The sequence below is a fragment of the Pristiophorus japonicus genome, chromosome 9, assembly GCF_044704955.1.
Source record: "Pristiophorus japonicus isolate sPriJap1 chromosome 9, sPriJap1.hap1, whole genome shotgun sequence".
Lineage (NCBI taxonomy): Eukaryota > Metazoa > Chordata > Chondrichthyes > Pristiophoridae > Pristiophorus > Pristiophorus japonicus.
Window position 1 is genome coordinate 149765791 of NC_091985.1, and position 22475 is coordinate 149788265.

Consider the following 22475-nt stretch of genomic DNA (forward strand, 5'->3'; position numbering starts at 1 on the left):
AAAACAGAGAATCGGGATAAAAGGGTCATTCTCGGGTTGGCAATCAGTGCTGGGACCCCAACTATTTACAATCTATATTAACAACTCGGATGAAGGGATCGAGTGTCATGTAGCCAAGTTTGCTGACGATACAAAGATGGGAGGAAAAGCAATGTGTGAGGACACAAAAAACCTGCAAAAGGACATAGACAGGCAAAGTGAGTGGGCAAACATTTGGCAGATGGAGTATAATGTTGGAAAAGTGTGAGGTTATGCACTTTGACAGAAAAAAATCAAAGAGTAAGTTATTATTTAAATGGAGAAAAATTGCAAAGTGCTGCAGTACAGCAGGACCTGGGGGTCCTGGTGCATGAACCACGAAAGGTTAGTATGCAGGAACATCAAGTGACCAGGAAGAACAATGGAATCTTGGCGGGCAGGGAAGTGGACCCGAGTCCATGATTGGATCAGCCATGATCGTATTAAATGGCGGAGCAGGCTCGAGGGGCCGTATGGCCTACTCCTGCTCATATTTCTTATGTTCTTATATTTTTACGAAACAGTGGTATGGGTAGATGGAGCAGATCTGTGGGGAAAATTAAAGGCAGGGAAGGGGGAGGAAGGAGGTAAAACAGGGGGAGAGGAGAATGAGGGATGTGATAAAGGGGAAAAGGGAAGGGGAGAAGAGGAATAGGGAAGGAGGGGACAAGAAGTAGTAGAGGGAGAGGGTCGGCAGAGGGGAGCTGAAGAAAAGAAATAGGATTGGTGGGGGAAGAAGGGAAGGAGAGGCAAGGGGAAGGGGAGGAGGAGGGATGGGATTAGAGGGGTTAGTAGGGAAGAGAGGATGGGAAGGTTAAGGTTTTTATAGTAGTGAATATTCATTATTTAAAGATAATGAATTAAAATGTAAGTAAAGTCATTAATCATGATTTATTTAAAAACACTTGGCTGGCAGGCAACACAGGGGTCCAACAGCCCAATAGGAGATTAGAGAGTGTGGATAGACCGGGAGCTGAGGTCCATTAAAAAAAAATAGGTTAACAATTTAAAAAAGGACACGACTACTGCCAACGAAATGAATTGGTTGTATGTGTGCAAGCTCAGCATTTTTTTGATGATTCTGATTTTTTTTTAAACTGTAGGGTGAAACTATGCTGTGAGGCCGTTTGCAGCGGCCGCTTGTTGCTCCGTGAAGAAGCGGTCACAGTCATGTGGGAAGTGCTTATTTTGTATAGATTCTGTTTACATTTTAAGTGGGATGAAACTTTATAAAATAACATGGACACCATGTTGTCTGGAGAAAGTTTGGAGGCTCAGTTTGAAAAGTGAATCTATGTTAAAGGATCCCAAGTGCGAAGTGAACAGTGAATGTTTGCTGGTAAGGGTGAAGATTAATGATGGGTTTAATGCATTTCTGCCGAACAGAAACACGTCAGGAAAAGAAAATCTGGGCCAGGAAAACTCAGCAAATGTAGATTTTTATTACATTTTCTTCTCCTTTCCCTCCGTGCTCCAAACAAATGAATCTCTGCAACCCTCCCCCCCATTTAATTCAACGTGTGATATTATACATTATTATTAAGCCAACCCAGAACTCTACAGATTTATGCGATATGACTATCATTATGCATTAGTACTTAAACCACCACAGCTTTATGTGCAGAACACGTCTCCCAGCTTCTGGTCTTTGGCACAGCTTCCGGTTTGTTGGCAGCAGTCATTCCGTTTAAAAAAATGGAGGAAAACATATTAAAAGAGAAGGAAAACAAAAATAATGTAATCAGGTGTGTGGTGACCTAATTAGGTTATGATTGCGAGGGCAAGGTCAAGCAGGAGATCAGAGATCAGAGATCAGTGTTTTTTTTTTAAAGTATATTTGTTTTATTCTTTGTTCTCGAGATATGGGTGGCACTAGCAAGGCCGCATGTATTGACTCTTCCTAGCTGCCCTGAAAAGGTGGTGCTGGGCCTTCTCCCTGTGCTGATGGTGCTCCCTCAATGATTTGAGAAAATTCCAGGATGCTGAACTAGTGCTTCTGAAGGAACAATGATATATGTCCAAGTCAGGATGGTGTGTAACTTGAAATGAAATGTTCCAACGACATTGCTGCTCTTGTCCTTCTTGGTGCTAGAGGTCACAGGGGAGTGACGTGCTGTTGAAGTAACCTTAGTTCGTTGCTATTGCATCCTGTAAGTTGTACATATTACAGGAACTGTACAGTCGTATGGGAGAGGCTGAATATTGAGTCCATGGGCATTGATCAAGCAAACTGCTCTGTCCTGGATGCTGTTGAATTGCTTGAAGGCTGTTGCAGATGCACATGTCCAGGCGAATGGTGACTATTCCATCACATTCCTGACTTCAGTCGTGTAGCTGGTAACCAGCCTTTGAGGAGTCCCAGGAAGTGAGCGACTCATCACAGAGTATCCAGCTTCTACTGCTCTTGTATCCACAGTGTTGATATGGCTGGATTAGTTAAGCCTCTGATTAATGATGACTCCCAAGATGTTGATGGTGGTGGATTTGCTGATGGTGATGACATTAAAGGTCAAAGAGAGATGGGTGAACTTTTTCATGTTCAAGCTGGTCATTACCTGACACTTGTCTAGTGGGAATGTTACCCGCCACTTTTCATTTCATGCTATCTAGGTCCTGCTGCATATTAGCATGAGCCACTTCATTATCAGAAGAGTTGTGAATGAAGCTTAACTGGAATATGCAATTATAACAAAAGCGCCATATTTCTGATCATATGAGGAAGGTCATTGGGCCACAGGGAGTAATTGAGGCTGAGGATTTTACTGAGGAACTCCAACAGTGATGGCCTGAGACTGTGATGATTGGCTTCTAAGAACCATAACCATTTTCCTGTGTGTCAGGTATGACTCCAGCCACTGGAGAGTTTTCCCTTTGACCCTCACTGTCCACAGATTTGCTAGGACCCCTTGGTGCCACATTCAGGTGAATGGTACCTTGATGTCAAGGGCAGCTGCTCTCATCTCTCCATTGGTAATCAGCTCTTGCGCCCATGTTTAAATCGAGGTTGTGATGAGGTCTTGATCCGTGGTTCTGGCAGAATCTAAACTGAGTGTTAGTGAGCAGGTTATTGGTGTGTAAGCGTGATTTGATGGTGTTACCAATGACTTCTTCTAACATTTGGAAAAGGCTGACAGGGCAGTAATTGGCCAGGTTAGATTTGTCCTTTTCTTGTGCACAGGACATACTTGGGCAATCCTCCACACTGCCAGATCGATGCCAGTGTTATAGCTGCACTAGAACAGCTTGGTTTGGGACACAATTAGTTCTGGTGCACAGATCTTCAGCTGGGATGTTGTCAGGGCTCATAGTTAAGGAAAATGTCCGATGGTGCTTCAAAGGAGTGTTAGCAAACAAATTTTGAAACCAAGATACATAAGGAGGCATGAGGACAGCTGACCAAAGCTTGGTCAAAGAGGTAGGTTTTAAGGAGTGTCTTAAAGGAGGATAGAGAAGTAGAGAGGTAATGAGGTTTAGGGAGGGAGAGAATTACAATGTTTAGGGCCAAGGAAGTTGAAGGCATGGCTGCTTATGGTGGAGTGATGAAAATCAGAGATGCGCAAGAGGCCAAAATTGGAGGAGAGCAGAGATCTGAGAGAGTTACATGGGAATACATAGGATATATGGCACAGAAACAGGTCATTCGGCCCAACCAATCCATGCTGGCGTTTATGCTCCACTCGAGCCTCCTCCTGTCTTTCCTCATCTAACTATCAGCATAACCCTCTATTCCCTTCTCCCTCATTTGCTTATCTAGCCTCCCCTTAAATGCATCTATACTATTTTCCTTAATTACTCCATGTGGTAGTAAGTTCCACATTCTCACCATCCTCTAGGTAAAGAAGTTTCTTCTGAATTCCCTATTTGATTTGTTGGTGACTTTCTTATATTGATAGCCTCTAGTTATGCCCTTCCCCACAAGTGAAAACACTCTCTATCAAAACCTACCATAATTTTAAAGACCTCTATTAGATTACCCCTCAAGCGAAAAGAGACACAGTCTGTTCATCCTTTCCTGATGGGTATACCCTCGCATTTCTGGTATTATCCTTGTAAATCTTCTCTGCACCCTCTCCAGTGCTTCTTTATCCTTTCTATAATATGACGACCAGAATGGTACACAGTACTCCAAGTGTGATCTAACCAAGGTCTGATACAAGTTTAGCATAACTACACTACTTTTCAATTCTATCCCTCTAGAAATAAACCCTAGTGCTTGGTTTGCTTTTTTATGGCCTTGTTAACTTGTGTTGCTACTTTTAGTGACTTGTGTATTTGTATTTGTACTCCGAGATACCTTTGCTCCTCTACCCACCCAGACTCACACCCTTCAAGTAATGTGACCTCCCTATTCTTCCCACCAAAATGTAATACTTCACATTGATCTGTATTGAAATTCATTTTCCAATTATATGCCCATTCTGCAAGTTTATTGATGTCCTCCTGTAATTTGTAGCAGTATTGACTACTCCCGCGCTCCCCCCCACCCCGCCCCCGCAATTTGGTGTCATCCTCAAATTTAGAAATGCTGTTACTATGAAACTGTGATTAGCTACCCTTTACCCCTATTCTCTGTTTTCTGCCTTGAAGCCAGCTAGCTATCCAATCTGCTACTTGTCCCTTTACTCTGCATTCTCTGACCTTATTCATTAGTCTATTATGTGGTACTTTGAAAATCTAGATAAATTACATCTACTGCATTACCCTTGTCTACTCTCTCTGTTACCTCTTCAAAAAATTCAATGAGGTTGATCAAGCATTTCCTTTTTGAAATCCATGCTGACTATTCATTGTTATATTTTTGGCTTCGAGATGTTCTTCTGTTTTTTCCTTTAGTAGGGATTCCATTATTTTTCCTACCACTGATGGTAAGTTGACTGGTCTATAAGTTCGCTGGACATGTTCTATCTCCCTTCTTAAATATAGATATTCCATTAGCTATCTGCCAGTCCTCTGGCACCACACTCTTTTTTAATGAATTATTAAATTTGTGTAGTAATGCCTCTGCTATCTCTTCCCTAGATTCTTTTAAAATATGCGGATGTAATACGACTGGACCAGGGTTTCTTTCCTCTTTGAGTTTGATTAGTTTATTTAATATATCTCTTCTTTTTATTTTAAATTCAGTCATTTCATTACTAATCTCATCATCCAATGTCATGTCCACCTGTTCTATCTCCCTGATAAATACTGCAGCAAAGCAATTATTTAATATTTCTGCCATCTCTTTATCATTGCCTGTGATATTATCCTGTCCATCCCTTAGTGGCCTCATTCCCATCCCGACCTTCCTTTTTTATTTATGTGCGTATAAAATATTTTACTATTTTGTTTTATGTTCCTCGATAATTTAATTTCATAGTTCCCCTTTGCCTTCTTTATTGTTTTTTTAATTTCTCTCCTAAACACTTCTTATTCTGCCTTATCATGCTCCTCCCTGCTGTTCATGTAATTAATGTATGCTTCTTTTTTCCTTGTGACTTTATTCATCCATGGTGTCCCATTCGTGCTTATTTTGTTCTTTTTTTTAGTGGAATATATTTTTCCTGGACTCTGTTGAACATCATTTTAAATGTTTCCCATTGCAGTTCTATGTAATTGTTTGCCAATATTGTTGTCCATTTTATTTCCACAAGTTCTATTCTCAGCCCCTCAAAATCAGCCTTTCTCCAATCTATTACCCTGGACTTCATCATACTTATTTCCTTCTCAAATATTATGGTCACTATTGCCCAGATGTTCCCCTACTTTTACTTCTCTTATCTGCTCTGCTTCATTCCCCATTACTCAAGCCAATAGCGAATCCTCCCTTGTTGGACTTTTGACATATTGGGTTAGAAAGGAGTCCTGCGTACATTATAGGAACTCCATTCTCTTGTCCCCTTTACCGATCTCTTCTGTCCAATTAATATTGGTGTAGTTGAAATGCCCCATGATTATTATTCTATGATTTTTACTCATTTCCCTAATTTGTTTGCATATTTCTTCCTCCACCTCCCTAGGGCTGGAGGAGATTACAGAAATAACGAAGGTCGAGGCTAAGGTGGAATTTGAAAACACAAATTTTTTAATTAAGACGTTGCGCTGTACTCCTTCCAAGGCCAATGTAGGTCAGCAAGCACAGGGGTGATGGGTGAACAGGACCCAGCCAATACTCCTGAGCACATGCTAACATTCACTCTTCCAAACAAGCACCAGCCTGGAGGGACCCACCTTTGAGGAACGAGAGGGCAGTGCAACTAGGGGGTGCAAGATGTTGCTGATTGAGTGGCCAGGTGATATTGCCTCTCAACTAAAAGGCTCTGGGAATCTCCTCAATGGTCTGGCTTTTAAAAGAAGGACATTTGCAGAGCATCAGTCATATGTGCAGGCTCCAGAGCCATGTCAATCAGTTGGCTGGAAATGGGATAATTTACCCACCCATGATGGATGGCATTGCAACACTGCAGCCCACCCTTGACTGTGTGGCAGCTGCTAGGGTATCTGGAGTAGAGACATTCATGACAGAAAGTCTATGGGCAGTCTGTACTTTGTCAATGGATGCTCATTCTCCTGTTATATAGGCCCGGCATACTAAACTGGAAAGGGTTGTCGCCTCCTGCTTTCAAGGGGCTGGCGCTGGGACACAGACAAGTATCTCACAGGAATTCACTGATCTGATTGGTACCATTAGGTTTGTTATCCTGCAGGTCAGCGGCCAGTTTCCATTACGAGTAGCATGGCAAGAGTGAGCATGGACGATGCTGCTCTCTCTCAGGTTTACAGCACGATTAGCTGACTCGAATGCCGGCAGAATGGACCCCAAAGACTCTGATTGGACAGATATGTTGGGCGCTGCCAATGCAGCTGTTATGTCTCAAATAAAGTAATGTAACTGAGTACTGTAAACGTATGTGTGACCTTAGTTCCTTTATTCTAACTCCAGAGTGCATGGGAGACCTGCTTATATACAGTGCTCCCAAGGGATGCTGAGATCCCTTGGGGCTCCAACAGATACACCCTCTGGTGGCGGTAGAATACTGGTTACATAGGGTTGCATACATAACATCACTCCCTCCCAAAGTCAACAGTACACTTATTTACAGGGTGAGACGATCTGGGGCCTTTTGCTCCCTCGTCGATTGTCTCGGTACAAATGCAGGTGTAGGTGAATTGGTTGGTTCTTCGCTGGGCTGCTTTGCAGCTGGCCTTCCTAGGAAGCTGGGGATGATGAGTTCAGCTTCGTGGTCAACCGTGATGTCGGTTGCCACTTGTGTGTGTGTCGGAGTGTCGAAGTTGGTGGTGTCCTCTTCGGATTGCTCGTGGTTGCCTGTGAATCGCAGTTTGGTTTGGTCCAAATGCTTCCTGCAAATTAGTCCATTTGCGAGTTTGACCTGAAAACCCCGACTCCCTTCTTTGGCTATGACAGTGCCAGCAAGCCATTTGGGACCATGTCCATAGTTGAGCACAAATACAGAGTCATTGACTTCAATATCGCGTGACAAATTTGCGCGATCATAGTACATGCTTTGTTGATGCCACCTGTCCTCGACGTGATCATGGAGATCAGGGTAAACGAGAGAGAGCCTTGCTTTGAGTGCCCTTTTCATGAGCAGCTTGGCTGGGGGAACCCCGGTGATCGAGTGAGGTCCGGTGCAGTAGCTTAGCAGGACTCGGGACAGGTGGGTCTGCAGGGAGCCTTCTGACACGCATTTCAAGCTTTGCTTGATGGTTTGGACTGCCCGTTCTGCCTGGCCGCTGGATGCGGGCTTGAATGGGGCAGATGTGACGTGCTTGATCCCATTGCGGGTCATGAATTCCTTGAATTCAGCACTGGTGAAGCACAGCCCATTTTCGCTGACAAGGACATCGGGCAGGCCGTGCATGGCAAACATGGCTCGTAGGCTTTCGAAGGTGGCAGTGGATGTGCTTACAGACATTATTATACACTCAATCCATTTTGAATAAGCATCCACAACAACCAAAAACATTTTGCCTAGAAACAGGCCAGCAAAGTCAACGTGGATCCTAGACCACAAACTTAACGGTGCCTCCCTAGGTGCATTGCTCAGTTGAGAGCAAGTGTTGCATTGGCGCATGCAAGACTCCAAATCTGAGTCGATGTCGGGCCACCACACATGGGATCTGGCTATAGCTTTCATCATTACTATGCATGGCTGTGTAGGTCACATATGAACGTTTCCCTGCCTTTCTAGGCAAAACCACGCTATTACCCCAAAAGGACTGTCCGCCTGTGTGGACATTTTGTCCTTGCGCCGCTGGAACGGCTTGATCTCTTCATACATCTCCACTGGAATGCTAGACCAGCTCCCATGGAGGACACAGTTTTTTACCAGGGGACATTAAAGGATCCTGGCTGGTCCAGGTCCTGATCTGGCGGGCCGTAGTGAGTGACTTTTTGTTTTTAAATGCATCCGTCACCAAGAGCAAGTCTGCAGGCTGTGCCATTTCCACCCCGGTGGTGGGCAATGGTAGCCGACTGAGAACATCAGCGCAGTTCTCTGTGCCTGGTCTGTGGCAGATTACATAGTTATATGCAGACAGCGTGAACGCCCATCTTTGGATGCGTCAGAGGCATTGGTATTAATACCTTTGTTCTCTGAGAACAATGATATGAGTGGGCTTATGGTCAGTTTCCAACTCGAACTTAAGCCCAAACAGATACTGGTGCATTTTTTTTCACCCCGTAAATGCATGTCACAGCTTCTTTTTCAATCATGTAGGCCCTTTCGGCATAAATGACTGGTTGCAATGTTCCAAATTCGTTTGCTTGTTGTAACACACACCCGACCCCGTCCTCAGTACTCAGTTACATTACTTTATTTGAGACATAACAACTGGCGACGAGATAATGCAGTAAACTGTTTCAACAGTCAATAGTTTGCGAAGGATAACCTCATGGCCAATGCCAAACACAAAAAAGTCTCTTAGCATTTGCTCCAGGAATCCACCAAATTCGCAATGTCCTGCAAGGTGCCTTAGTTCGGCAACGTAGCTCGCCACTTCCTGGCCTTCAGACCGCTGACATGTGTAAAATCAATACCTTGCCATCAGAATGCTCTCCTTGGGATTTAGGTGCTGCCGGACCAGTGTACACAGTTCTTCATATGATTTGGTTGTTGGTTTCACCGGAGCAAGAAGATTCTTCATGAGGCCATAGGTTGTTGCCCCGCAGACGGTGAGGAGGATCGCCCTTCGTTTGGCAGCGTTCGCGCTCCCTTCCAGTTCGTTGGCCATGAAGTATTGGTCGAGTCGCTCCATGAAGGCCTCCCAATCGTCCCCTTCTGAGAATTTCTCCAGAATGGCAACAATTCATTGCATTTTCGCGTGGTGGTTCCTTATCTCGTCGCCAGTTGTTATGTCTCAAATAAAGTAATGTAACTGAGTACTGTAGACGTAAGTGTGACCTTAGTTCCTTTATTTTAACTCCAGAGTGCTTGTACAGCATGGGAGGCCTGCTTATATGCCGTGCTCCGAAGGGATGCTGGGATCCCTTGGGACTCCAACAGATACGCCCTCTGATGGCGGTAGAATACTAGTTACCTGGGGTTGCATACATAACAGCAGCAATGAGGCCAATAGGCTGGCCAGAGCCGCTTGTGAATGGAAAGGAACGAGTTGCTGCTGGTTGTGCACCGTTTATCTCTTGGCTGGACTATGAAGACAAGGCAAATATGACAGCCGCCAGCTAGAACTGTGCTTTACCGACCAGCAATCTGCTCCAGTAAAGGCCCATGAGCACGTTATACAGTGCTTAAAACTGATGTGGGTGGAGGCCATCATTGAAATGTTTGAGGTTAACAATTCTGAAGAGTACATTTGTGAAGAAACTGATTTGTGCCTGATCACCTCAGTAGAGGAGATGCAGAAAATTTTTTTTCTTTGAAGCCAGAGATTTTCTGGGAGGAATTAAATTGTTTGGTCGCAAACAGAGTACTGATAAACCACGACTCGAAACAACAGAGAAGATCTAATGGCATTCCAAAATAAGATCTTGTCAACAAGATAACTTCAATACCTTGCTCACAAATTTCTTAAAGAGTAGACTGTCAAGCTTTATTAAAAAATTGTTCTCCTAAAATATTGACAAATACTAAACTTACAATTTCAAATCCCATTCTTGAAAAATTCTACTATTAGAAACTTACTTTTTTATTCTCTGATGCACTGCTGAGCCGACTTCTGCCACTGCCTTGCCGGCTTTTAGCACCATGGGAGGCGGATGAAAACTGAGCAACTGATTTTATGGATTCGGACGGTGTTTCCTGGTAAGGTACAAAATGGCAAGTGTTCAATAAATCTTATATTTGAATGGAGAAACTTATGCCTTCACTTTCTTGGATAAGAATATCAGCCTTGACATTGTACAAATTTAACTTAAATGAAAGGCACTTCAATGCATCGAGATCAATAATTCTCATTTTTTGGACTTCCTTCATGCATTTCTAAAAACACACCAAACCAATTTCTATTTACTGTTCTCTAATATTGCATAAGTGAACATTTCATGTATGTAACATTTACATTGTTTATAGAGATTCAAGACCAAGCACAGTTTTGAAGTGAGGCATGATAGAGGGACAGGAGATAATTAGACCATGGCTGGGGGAGGACTGTGGTGTTGGAGGCTAGAAGAGGTTAGATTGGTAAGGTAGTTTGATGTGGTGGGGAGGGGGAGTAGTAAGATAGAGTGGGGTTAGACGACAGAAGTGGGAAGGTAAAGGAGTATGAGAGGTAAGTGCAAAGGAAAAGGGGGTAGGCAAAGTAGAAGGTTAATCTAGAGTTAGAGACAAAGGGCATGTGGTGAGGGAGAGAACTGATGGTCACCAGAGGGCATACTAGTATGGCTGGAATCCAGAAAAAGGTGGTCTCACTGCTGGAAACAGTGACTCAAGCACAGTAAGCATGACTGGAGAGGATCTGGTGGGGGGGGGGGGGGGGGGAGGGAGGTACAATAGAGAGGAGAGAAAAATTAGTATTTCATGGGTAGGGCTGAGGTTAAGCGGAGAAGGGGAAAAGGGGGAGGGTAGAGGAGAGAGGATAAAAGGGAGTCGGAACAGATCGTGGAGAGAAAAGTGTAAAGAGGTAGGGAGGGTGAGAAAGAGAAAGGAAAGGAGGGAAGGAAGAAAATGAAAAGAGGAAGGGGAGGGAGGAAGGAAGGGAAGGCAATAAGAGAAAGAGAGGGCATAAGAGAAAGGGAAGGGAATGAGAGAAAGGAAAAGGGCAAAAAAGGACAGAAGGGGAAAAGAAGATGGGGAGGGAGGGCAGAGAGGCGAAGAAGAAGGAGAATAGAGATAGTTGGTGAAGATGGGAAGGAAAGGGAAGGGATCATGTGGAAATTACGGACTGAGAAAGGGAAGGGAATCTTTAAATAAAGGAAGTAAATTCATTATTTAAAGATAGTGAACTAAAACAGAAGTAAAATCACGATTGAAGATTTTTTTTCAAACAGTGGGAGGGAAGCACATAAGGTTCAAAAGCCCAGTGAGGGTGAGAGGGAGTGTGGATGGGCTGGTGAGTCAGGGCCAGATTTTGTATTGTAAAAACCTAATCAATTGAAATAAAGTTAAGGAACACTTAATAGTAAACATAAAGCATCTTGCTGGAGCGGAGCATCTCGCGGTGTACGCCATTAGTTAGACTTGTTCCTTCACCCTTCAGCTCTAAATTATTTTGCGCCATAACTTGCTGGAACTGTGAGCTGATAACAGCGTGGCAAGGGCAACGGGGCATTTGGGATCTTTGTGAGCAGTGTATCTCCTTAACCAATGAAATTTGAGGATTCAAAAAGAAACAAAAGAACGACAGAGAAGGAAACAGGGTAAATTAGAGTAGGTGAATTAAAGTTAAATCAGGTTCATAAAGAGAAATAGAGAGGGAAAGAAAGATTGGATTAAGAGAGAAATGAAAAAGAGACGGAAAGGAAAAGTAAGAAAAAAAATCAAAAACATGTAAATTTGTGATTTTTAAAATCTCTAACAGCAATTTACGACATGCAGGAATGAAAGTGAACAGTTTAAATTGTTCCTTTTCTGAATCAGAGAAGTTGATTAGCATTTTTTTAACAATTATCTCCTTGTTAAAATGTTACTTACACTGTTACATTCCTAACTTTCCGCAGCGAATTTAATGGGCAATAAATGTGCAAATCTAGCAAGCTCTTAAAAATAAGAGGGAGGCTAAAGGCGAGATGTTGTTTGTGCAAAGCAAATGGCATGAGCAGCATAAATCGGCCCACATGTTCTGGAGATTTGCGACTAACGGCATACTCCTTAATCCCCTGAACTTGCTGGCCAATTTGCGCATTAATAAGGGCACGTGTCATTAACACGGCGTTATTTTTCCAGCAAGATATGGCCCATTATTAAATGAGAAAGGAAACCAAAATAATGTAATGAAGTGCTAAGAGTGTAGTAGCCTGACTCAGTTATGAGAAGGAAGTGGGAAAAGACTCGAGAGGGGGCAGAGATTAGAAGCAAAAATAGTGTAAAATCCCCAATGGGAAATCCATTGTGCCGTGTCTGAAATTGTGGAGGAGGTAAATGGCAGCCCCTCAGCCAATGACACAAAGGCAAGGGTGATGTGGACCTTTTAAACACATATGCATGTACCACGACCACTGGTCATGAAAGAAAATAAACTGAGGGTATGTTCCAAAAGGAGTTTATAAACATCTGATTGGTGGGACACCATCTGACTGTGCAGGTTCTTAAAGGAACGCAAAGGAATTTTGCTCTCAGGGATTGAGGGGAATTTGTGATTGTATAAGCGGATTCAATAAAAAAGGAAAATCCCAATATATCTCAGGATTGTGAGGCTCTGCACTGTGGTATGTATTTGGAAACTTCATTTGGGGCACAAACATTGACAATTAATAAACTCAGTTCTAAATTTATCCATAATTCTATGAACATACTTTCTTGGTATCTATATTGTTCCCAAGAGGATGGTTATTAAGGTGGGCCGCCAGTGAAACCTGATCATTTAACTTCATCACTTCCATTTGGGAATCCTAGAAAAGTACAAAATTACCATTTGTCAACAAATATTTCATAGTATTTTATAGTGATTATGTCCGTCATGTTCTGTGATAACAAAAGAAGGTAAAAAATTCAGCTTCATGGGCTGGGTGTGCGTAATTTAGCCATATATATCTGACAGGAGCACAGAAGTAGAGTTTCTCATAGGGCTATAGGTTATTGCTCCCAGCAGGGAGCCATGCTCATACGGAGAAGGTCTGAAATGTAGCTCTATCTCTGACCCATGTTTCCAGTGAGTGTAGTTTCCTGCGTGGAACAAAGGATCACAGAATTACCCTTCATCAGCTTTAGACTGCTAATTTAACTTCAATCAAAATGACTCAGACTTGCTCCATCCAATTCTAAACTCAAACTAATTCTTCCATTTCTTGAAACAATCAACGTGTATAAATCATTCTGTGCTTCTGCTGATAAGATCAGGATGGAGGAATTCAGTAGAGCCCTGTTACGTATGTAATAACTCGATAGACTGAATACTGTAAACTACCACAGGTACAAACCTGGCTCTGCTTTATTAGGGCCCAAAGTGATTACATTACATGATGGCTTGCCTTTTATACCTGGGCCGCACACACTTGCGTACAGCCCAATGACCTCTGACAGTGGCGCCACCTGGTAATCCCAAGCATACATACATGGCAATATCCCCCTTTAAGATATTAGTAACAGTCTTTTTACAAATTGAGACGGTCCGGGGCTTTCCGCTTCCGAGTTGATCGTCTCAGTTCAACTCCAGCCTTGGGCAAGCATTCTGAGTCTGTTATGACTGGGGGCTGGGTAGCTGATCTGATGGGAGTGGCAATGACCATGTCAGGAATTGAAAGTCCAGATTCATTGATGTCAGCGGAGTCCTCTGATGACTGAGGGTAGGTTGGTTGGTCACTGATTGTGTCTTCCTCAGACTGTTCCGATTCAACTTGTGCCGCAGCTTTATCTGATCAACATGTTTCCTCCATGTTTGCCCATTCTTGAGCTTGACGATAAACACTCTGATTCCTTCCTTGGCCGTAACAGTGCCGGCGATCCACTTGGGACCTTCACCATAATTTAGTACATGCACAGCATCGTTAACAGAAATGTCGCGTGACACGGCAGCATGATCATGAGACCACTGCTGACTTTGACACCTGTATTCAACATGATCGTTCAAGTCAGGGTGGAAGAGAGAGAGCTTGGTCTTGAAAACTCTCTTCATCAATAGTTCAGCAGGGGGGCCCCCAGTAAGCGTGTGGGGTCTTGTCCTGTAACTAAGCAATATGCATGACAAGCAAGTCTGCAGTGAACGTTGAGTTACACATTTCATACTCTGCTTGATGGTTTGGACAGCACGCTCTGCTTGACCATTAGATGCGGGTTTGAATGGTGCTGACCTCACATGTTTGATACCATTGAGTTTCATGAACTCTTGAAACTCCAGACTAGTGAAGCAAGGTCCATTGTCGCTTACAACGATGTCGGGCAGACCATGAGTGGCAAACATGACACGAAGACTCTCAATGGTAGCTGTAGACGTACTGGATGACATGATTATACACTCTATCCACCTGGAATATGCATCCACTACAACAAAAACATATTTCCTAGGAAGGGACCTGCAAAGTCGATGTGGATCCTGGACCATGGTTTAGATGGCCACGACCACAGACTAAGTGGCGATTCTGCTGGTGCTTTACTTAGCTGCATGCAAGTGTTCCAATGATATTGCCAGGCCAATATATACGAGGCCTGGCAATGACTTACATCATGACAATACCGGGATAAGTGCTATGTAGATCATGTACAAATTTCTCTCTGCCTTTCTTAGGCACAACAGCACGATTACCCCACAGTAAAAAATCTGACTGAATGGATAATTTGTCTTTGCAACGGTTGTAAGGTTTGGCCTGATCACCCATTTGCTTGGGTATGGCAGACCAATCACCACTAAGGACACAACGTTTCACAAACGATAATATCGGGTCCTGGCTGGTCCAGGTCTTAACTTGTTGAGCCGACACAGGGGTTCTTTCACTTTCAAAAGCATCCATAACTAACAGTAGGTCCGGTGTGGGCAACGGCAGACAACTCAGTGCATCGGCACAATTCTTGGTGCCAGGTCTATGGCGAATGACATAATCATAGGCAGATAATGTCAGCGCCCACCTCTGGATGCGGGGCAATGCATTGGTATTTATACCTTTGTTTTCTGAAAACAATGAAATGAGTGGCTTGTGATCAGTTTCATAGAAACATAGAAACATAGAAAATAGGTGCAGGAGTAGGCCATTCAGCCCTTCAAGCCTGCACCACCATTCAATAAGATCATGGCTGATCATTCACCTCAGTACACCTTCCCTGCTTTCTCTCCATGCCCCTTGATCCCTTTAGCCATAAGGGCCATATCTAACTCCCTCTTGAATATATCCAATGAACTGGCATCAACAACGCTCTGCGGTAGAGAATTCCACAGGTTAACAACTTTCTGAGTGAAGAAGTTTCTCCTCGTCTCAGTCCTAAATGGCTTACCCCTTATCCTTAGACTGTGTCCCCTGGTCGTGGACTTCCCCAACATCGGGAACATTCTTCCTGCATCTAACCTGTCCAGTTCCGTCAGAATTTTATATGTTTCTATGAGATCCCCTCTCATCCTTCTAAACTCCAATGAATACAAGCCCAGTGGATCCAGTCTCTCCTCATATGTCAGTCCTGCCATCCCGGGAATCAGTCTGGTGAACCTTCGCTGCACTCCCACAATAGCAAGAACGTCCTTCCTCAGATTAGGGGACCAAAACTGAACACAATATTCCAGGTGAGGCCTCACCAAGGCCCTGTACAACTGCAGTACGACCTCCCTGCTCCTATACTCAAATCCCGTAGCTATGAAGACCAACATACCATTTGCCTTCTTCACTGCCGGCTGTACCGGTATGCCAACTTTCAATCACTGATGTACCATGACACCAGGTCGCGTTGCACCTCCCCTTTTCCTAATCTACCGCCATTCAGATAATATTCTGTCTTCGTGTTTTTGCCACACAAGTGGATAACTTCACATTTATCCACATTATACTGCATCTGCCATGTATTTCCCCACTCACTTAACCTGTCCAAGTCACCCTGCAGCCTCTTAGCATCCTCCTCACAGCTCACACCGCCACCCAGCTTAGTGTCATCTGCAAACTTGGAGATATTACACTCAATTCCTTCATCTAAATCATTGATGTATATTGTAAATAGCTGGGGTCCCAGCACTGAGCCCTGCGACACCCCACTAGTCACTGCCTGCCATTCTGAAAAGGACCCATTTATCCCGACTCTCTGCTTCCTGTCTGCCAAACATTTCTCAATCCATGTCAGCACACTACCCCCAATCCCATGTGCTTTAACTTTGCACATTAATCTCTTGTGTGGGACCTTGTCGAAAGCCTTCTCAAAGTCCAAATATATCACATCAACTGGTTCTCCCTTGTCCACTCTACTGGAAACATTCTCAAAAAATTCCAGAAGATTTGTCAAGCATAATTTCCCTTTCACAAATCCATGCTGACTTGGACCTATCATGTCATCTCTTTCCAAATGCGCTGCTATGACATCCTTAATAATTGATTCCATCATCTTACCCACTACCGATGTCAGGCTGACCGGTCTATAATTCCCTGTTTTCTCTCTCCCTCCTTTTTTAAAAAGTGGGGTTACATTGGCTACCCTCCACTCGATAGGAACTGATCCAGAGTCAATGGAATGTTGGAAAATGACTGTCAATGCATCCGCTATTTCCAAGGCCACCTCCTTAATACTCTGGGATGCAGTCCATCAGGCCCTGGGGATTTATCAGCCTTCAATCCCATCAATTTCCCCAACACAATTTCCTGACTAATAAGGATTTCCCTCAGTTCCTCCTCTTTACTAGACACTCTGACCCCTTTTATATCCGGAAGGTTGTTAATGTCCTCCTTAGTGAATACCGAACCAAAGTACTTGTTCAATTGGTCTGCCATTTCTTTGTTCCCCGTTATGACGTCCCCTGATTCTGACTGCAGGGGACCTACGTTTGTCTTTACTAACCTTTTTCTCTTTACATATTTATAGAAACTTTTGCAATCCGTCTTAATGTTCCCTGCAAGCTTCTTCTCGTACTCCATTTTCCCTGCCCTAATCAAACCCTTTGTCCTCCTCTGCTGAGTTCTAAATTTCTCTCAATCCCCGGGTTCGCTGCTATTTCTGGCCAATTTGTATGCCACTTCCTTGGCTTTAATACTATCCCTGATTTCACTTGATAGCCACGGTTGAGCCACCTTCCCTTTTTTATTTTTACGCCAGACAGGAATGTACAATTGTTGTAGTTCATCCATGCGGTCTCTAAATGTCTGCCATTGCCCATCCACAGTCAACCCCTTAAGTATCATTCGCCAATCTATCCTAGCCAATTCACGCCTCATACCTTCAAAGTTACCATTCTTTAAGTTCTGGACCATGGTCTCTTAATTAACTGTTTCATTCTCCATCCTAATGCAGAATTCCACCATATTATGGTCACTCTTCCCCAAGGGGCCTCGCACAACGAGATTGCTAATTAATCCTCTCTCATTACACAACACCCAGTCTAAGATGGCCACCCCACTAGTTGGTTCCTCAACATATTGGTCTAGAAAACCAATGCACTCCAGGAAATCCTCCTCCACTGTTTTGCTTCCAATTTGGTTAGCCCAATCTATGTGCATATTAAAGTCATCCATTATAACTGCTGCACCCTTATTGCATGCACCCTTAATTTCCTGTTTGATGCCCTCCCCAACATCACTACTACTGTTTGGAGGTCTGTACACAACTCCCACTAATGTTTTTTGCCCTCTTTTGTTCTGCAGCTCTACCCATATAGATTCCGCATCATCCAAGCTAATGTCCTTCCTAACTATTGCATTAATCTCCTCTTTAACCAGCAATGCTACCCCACCTCCTTTTCCTTTTATTCTATCCTTCCTGAATGTTGAATACCCCTGGATGTTGAGTTCCCAGCCCTGATCATCCTGGAGCCACGTCTCCGTAATCCCAATCACATCATATTTGTTAACATCGATTTGCACAGTTAATTCATCCACCTTATTATGGATACTCCTTGCATTAAGACACAAAGCCTTCAGGCTTGTTTTTTTAACACCCTTTGTCCTTTTAGAATTTTGCTGTACAGTGGCCCTTTTTGTTCTTTGCCTTGGGTTTCTCTGCCCTCCACTTTTCCTCATCTCCTTTCTGTCTTTTGCTTTTGTCTCCTTTTTGTTTCCCTCTGTCTCCCTGCATTGGTTCCCATCCCCCTGCCATATTAGTTTAACTCCTCCCCAGCAGCACGAGCAAACACTCCCCCTCGGACATTGGTTCCGGTCTTGCCCAGGTGCAGACCGTCCGGTTTGTACTGGTCCCACCTCCCCCAGAACCGGTTCCAATGCCCCAGGAATTTGAATCCCTCCCTGCTGCACCACTGCTCAAGCCACGTATTCATCTGCGCTATCCTGCGATTCCTACTCTGACTAGCACGTGGCACTGGTAGCAATCCCGAGATTACTACTTTTGAGGTCCTACTTTTTAATTTAGCTCCTAGCTCCTTAAATTCGTTTCGTAGGACCTCATCCCTTTTTTTACCTATGTCGTTGGTACCAATGTGCACCACGACAACTGACTGTTCTCCCTCCCTTTTTAGAATGTCCTGCACCCACTCCGAGACATCCTTGACCCTTGCACCAGTGAGGCAACATACCATCCTGGAGTCTTGGTTGCGGCCGCAGAAACGCCTATCTATTCCCCTTACAATTGAATCCCCTATCACTATCGCTCTCCCACTCTTTTTCCTGCCCTCCTGTGCAACAGAGCCAGCCACGGTGCCATGAACTTGGCTGCTGCTGCCCTCCCCTGATGAGTCATCCCCCTCAACAGTACTCAAAGCAATGTATCTGTTTTGCAGGGGGATGACCACAGGGGACCCCTGCACTACCTTCCTTGCACTGCTCTTCCTGCTGGTCTTCCATTCCCTATCTGGCTGTGGACCCTTCACCTGCGGTACGACCAACTCGCTGCACGTGCTACTCACGTCATTCTCAGCATCGTGGATGCTCCAGAGTAAATCCACCCTCAGCTCCAACTCCGCAACACGGTCCGTCAGGAGCTGGAGGCGGATACACTTCCCGCACACGTAGTCGTCAGGGACACTGGAGTCGTCCCTGAATTCCCACATGGTACAGGAGGAGCATAACACGTGACCGAGCTGTCCTGCCATGACTTAACCCTTAGATAGGCAACAACAATGCTAAAGTTTACTCACTGTTATAGAAGAGAAAAAAGAAAAACTACTCACCAATCACCAGCCAATCACTTACCCCCTTGGCTGTGACGTCACCTTTCTGCTTCTTCCTACTTCTTTTTTGCCTTCTCCCTGTAGCTACACAAATACGCCTTTTATAGGCCTCACCAATGAACTCCCGAAGCCTCTCCACGCACCTCTCGCCGATGCTGGGCCCCGGACTCCCAGCTGTGCCTTTTATAGGCCTCACCAACGAACTCCCGACGCCTCTCCACGCACCTCTCGCCGACGCTGGGCCCCGGACTCCCTGCTGTGCCTTTTATAGGCCTCACCAACGAACTCCCGACGCCTCTCCACGCACCTGTCGCCGACGCTGGGCCCCGGACTCCCTGCTGTGCCTTTTATCGGCCTCACCAACGAACTCCCGACGCCTCTCCACGCACCTCTCGCCGACGCTGGGCCCCGGACTCCCTGCTGTGCCTTTTATAGGCCTCACCAACGAACTCCCGACGCCTCTCCACATGAGATGTGAATTGGCTAGAATAGACTGGCGAATGATACTTACAAGGGTTGACGGTGGATAGGCAATGGCAAACATTTAAAGATCACATGGATGAACTTCAACAATTGTACATCCCTGTCTGGAGGAAAAATAAAACGGGGAAGGTGTTTGTCTTCACTAATCTTTTTCTCTTCACATATCTATAGAAGCTTTTGCAGTCAGCTTTTATGTTCCCAGCAAGCCATACTTATTTCCCCCTCCTAATTAAACCCTTTGCTGAATTCTAAATTTCTCCCAATCCTCAGGTTTGCTGCTTTTTCCGACCAATTTACATGCCTCTTCCTTGGATTTAACATTATCCTTAATTTCCCTTGTTAGCCACGGTTGACCCACCTTCCCCGTTTTATTTTTCCTCCAGGCAGGGATGTACAATTGTTGAACTTCATCCATGTGATCTTTAAATGTTTGCCATTGCCTATCCACCGTCAACCCTTTAAGTATCATTCGCCAGTCTATTCTAGCCAATTCACATCTCATACCATCGAAGCTACCTTTCTTTAAGTTCAGGACCCTAGTCTGTGAATCAACTGCGTCACTCTCCACCTTAATAAAGAATTCTACCATATTATGGTCACTCTTCGACAAGGGGCCTCACACAACAAGATTGCTAATTAGTCCTTTCTCATTACACATCACCCAGTCTAGGATGGCCAGCCCTCTAGTTGGTTCCTCGACATATTGGTATAGAAAACCACCCCTAATACACTCCAGGAAATCCTCCTCCACCGTATTGCCACCAGTTTGATTAGCCCAATCTATATGTAGATTAAAGTTGCCCATGATAACTGCTGTACCTTTATTGCATGCATTCCTAATTTCTTGTTTGATGCTGTCCGCAACCTCACTACTTCTGTTTGGTGGCCTGTACATAACTCCCACTAGCGTTTTCTGCCCTTTGGTATTCCGCAGTTCCACCCATACTGATTCCACATCATCCAAGCTAATGTCCTTCCTTACTATTACGTTCATTTCCTCTTTAACCAGCAATGCTACCCCACCTCTTTTTCCTGTCTGTCTATCCTTCCTGAATGTTGAATACCCCTGGATGTTGAGTTCCTAGCCTTGGTCACCCTAGAGCCATGTCTCCATGATGCCAATTTTATCATATTCGTTAACTGCTGCCTGCGCAGTTAATTCGTCCAACATTTTACGAATAATTTTTGTATTGAGGCACAGAGCCTTCAGGCTTGTCTTTTTAACACACTTTGCCCCATTAGAATTTTGCTGTAATATGGCCCTTTTTGATTTTTGCCTTGGGTTTCTCTGCTGTCCACTTTTACTTTTCTTCTTTCTATCTTTTGCTTCTGCCCCCATTCTACTTCCCTCTGTCTCCCTGCATAGGTTCCCATCCCCCTGCCATATTAGTTTAAACCCCTTCCCAACAGCACTAGCAAACACTCTCCCTAGGACATTGGTTCCAGTCCTGCCCAGGTGCAGACCATCCGGTTTGTTCTGGTCCCACCTCCCCCAGAAACGGTTCCAATGTCCCAGCAATTTGAATCCCTCCCTTCTGCACCACTCCTCAAGCCACATATTCATCTTAGCTATCCTGCAATTCCTACTCTGACTGGCACGTGACACTGGTAGTAATCCTGAGATTACTACCTTTGAGGTTCTACTTTTTAAATTTAACTCCTAGTTCCCTAAATTCAGCTTGTAGGACCTCAGCTTGTAGGACCTATATCGTTAGTACCTATATGTACCACGACAACTGGCTATTCACCCTCCCCCTCCAAAATGTCCTGCAGCTGCTCCGAGACATCCTTGACCAGGGAGGCAACATACCATCAAGTTCAAATCGAAGACCAAATACGTACTGATGCATCTTTTTAACCCCATACACATAGGCTAATGCTTCTTTTTCTACCATGCTGTAGGCTCTTTCTGCCTTTGGCAAACTTTTAGAGGCATACGCAACAGGTTGTAGTTTACCCGACTCATTAGCTTGTTGGAGCACGCATCCAACTCCATATGACGAAGCATCACAGGCCAATACTGGACACTTACATGGATCATAATTACCAGCAGATTGTTAGAGCAAAGCAGATTAGTAGCTTTCTCAAAAGCTTGATCTTGAGACGCACCCCAAACCCAGTTGTCGCCTTTTCTTAGCAGCATGTGCAGTGGCTCTAAAGAAGTGCTCCATCTAGGTAGGAAATTACCGAAGTAGTTGAGTAGACCAAGGAACGAACGCAGCTCTGTCACATTCTGAGGCTTGGGTGCATTTTTGATGGCCTTGGTTTTCTAGTCCGTAGGTCTGATGCCGTCAGCAGCAATTTTCCTCCATAGGAATTCGACTTCGAAGACACACTTCGAACATTTCAGTCTGAGTCCCACTTTGTCCAGACGATGTAGAACCTCTTCCAGGTTGTTCATATATTCAGCGGTGTCATGACCTGTGACCAAGATGTCATCTTGGAACACAACGTTTCTAGGAACGGACTTCAATAAACTCTCCATGTTCCTCTGAAATATGGCTGCAGCCGAGCGAATTCCAAAAGGAGGCCTGTTGTAGATAAACAGTCCTTTATGAGTGTTGATGCACGTAAGTTTCTTCGACGCCTCGACTAGCTCCTGTGTCATGTAGGCC

At 44.4% G+C, this 22475-nt stretch overlaps 1 protein-coding gene across 7 annotated transcripts in view; it reads right to left on the reverse strand.

Moving 5' to 3' along the window:
• The window catches only part of adgb (androglobin), a 513562-nt gene that overhangs the window by 293070 nt on the left and 198017 nt on the right, over nucleotides 1-22475 (reverse strand). For 6 of the 7 annotated variants that reach the window (XM_070889961.1, XM_070889958.1, XM_070889960.1 and 3 more), the window contains 2 exons: nucleotides 12932-13027; nucleotides 10164-10280 (listed from right to left, as the gene is read on the reverse strand). In XM_070889961.1, coding sequence (XP_070746062.1) covers nucleotides 10164-10280; nucleotides 12932-13027 — 213 coding nt within the window. The remainder of the gene's footprint in view (nucleotides 1-10163; nucleotides 10281-12931; nucleotides 13028-22475) is intronic. The other variant, XM_070889959.1, reaches the window with a different exon arrangement.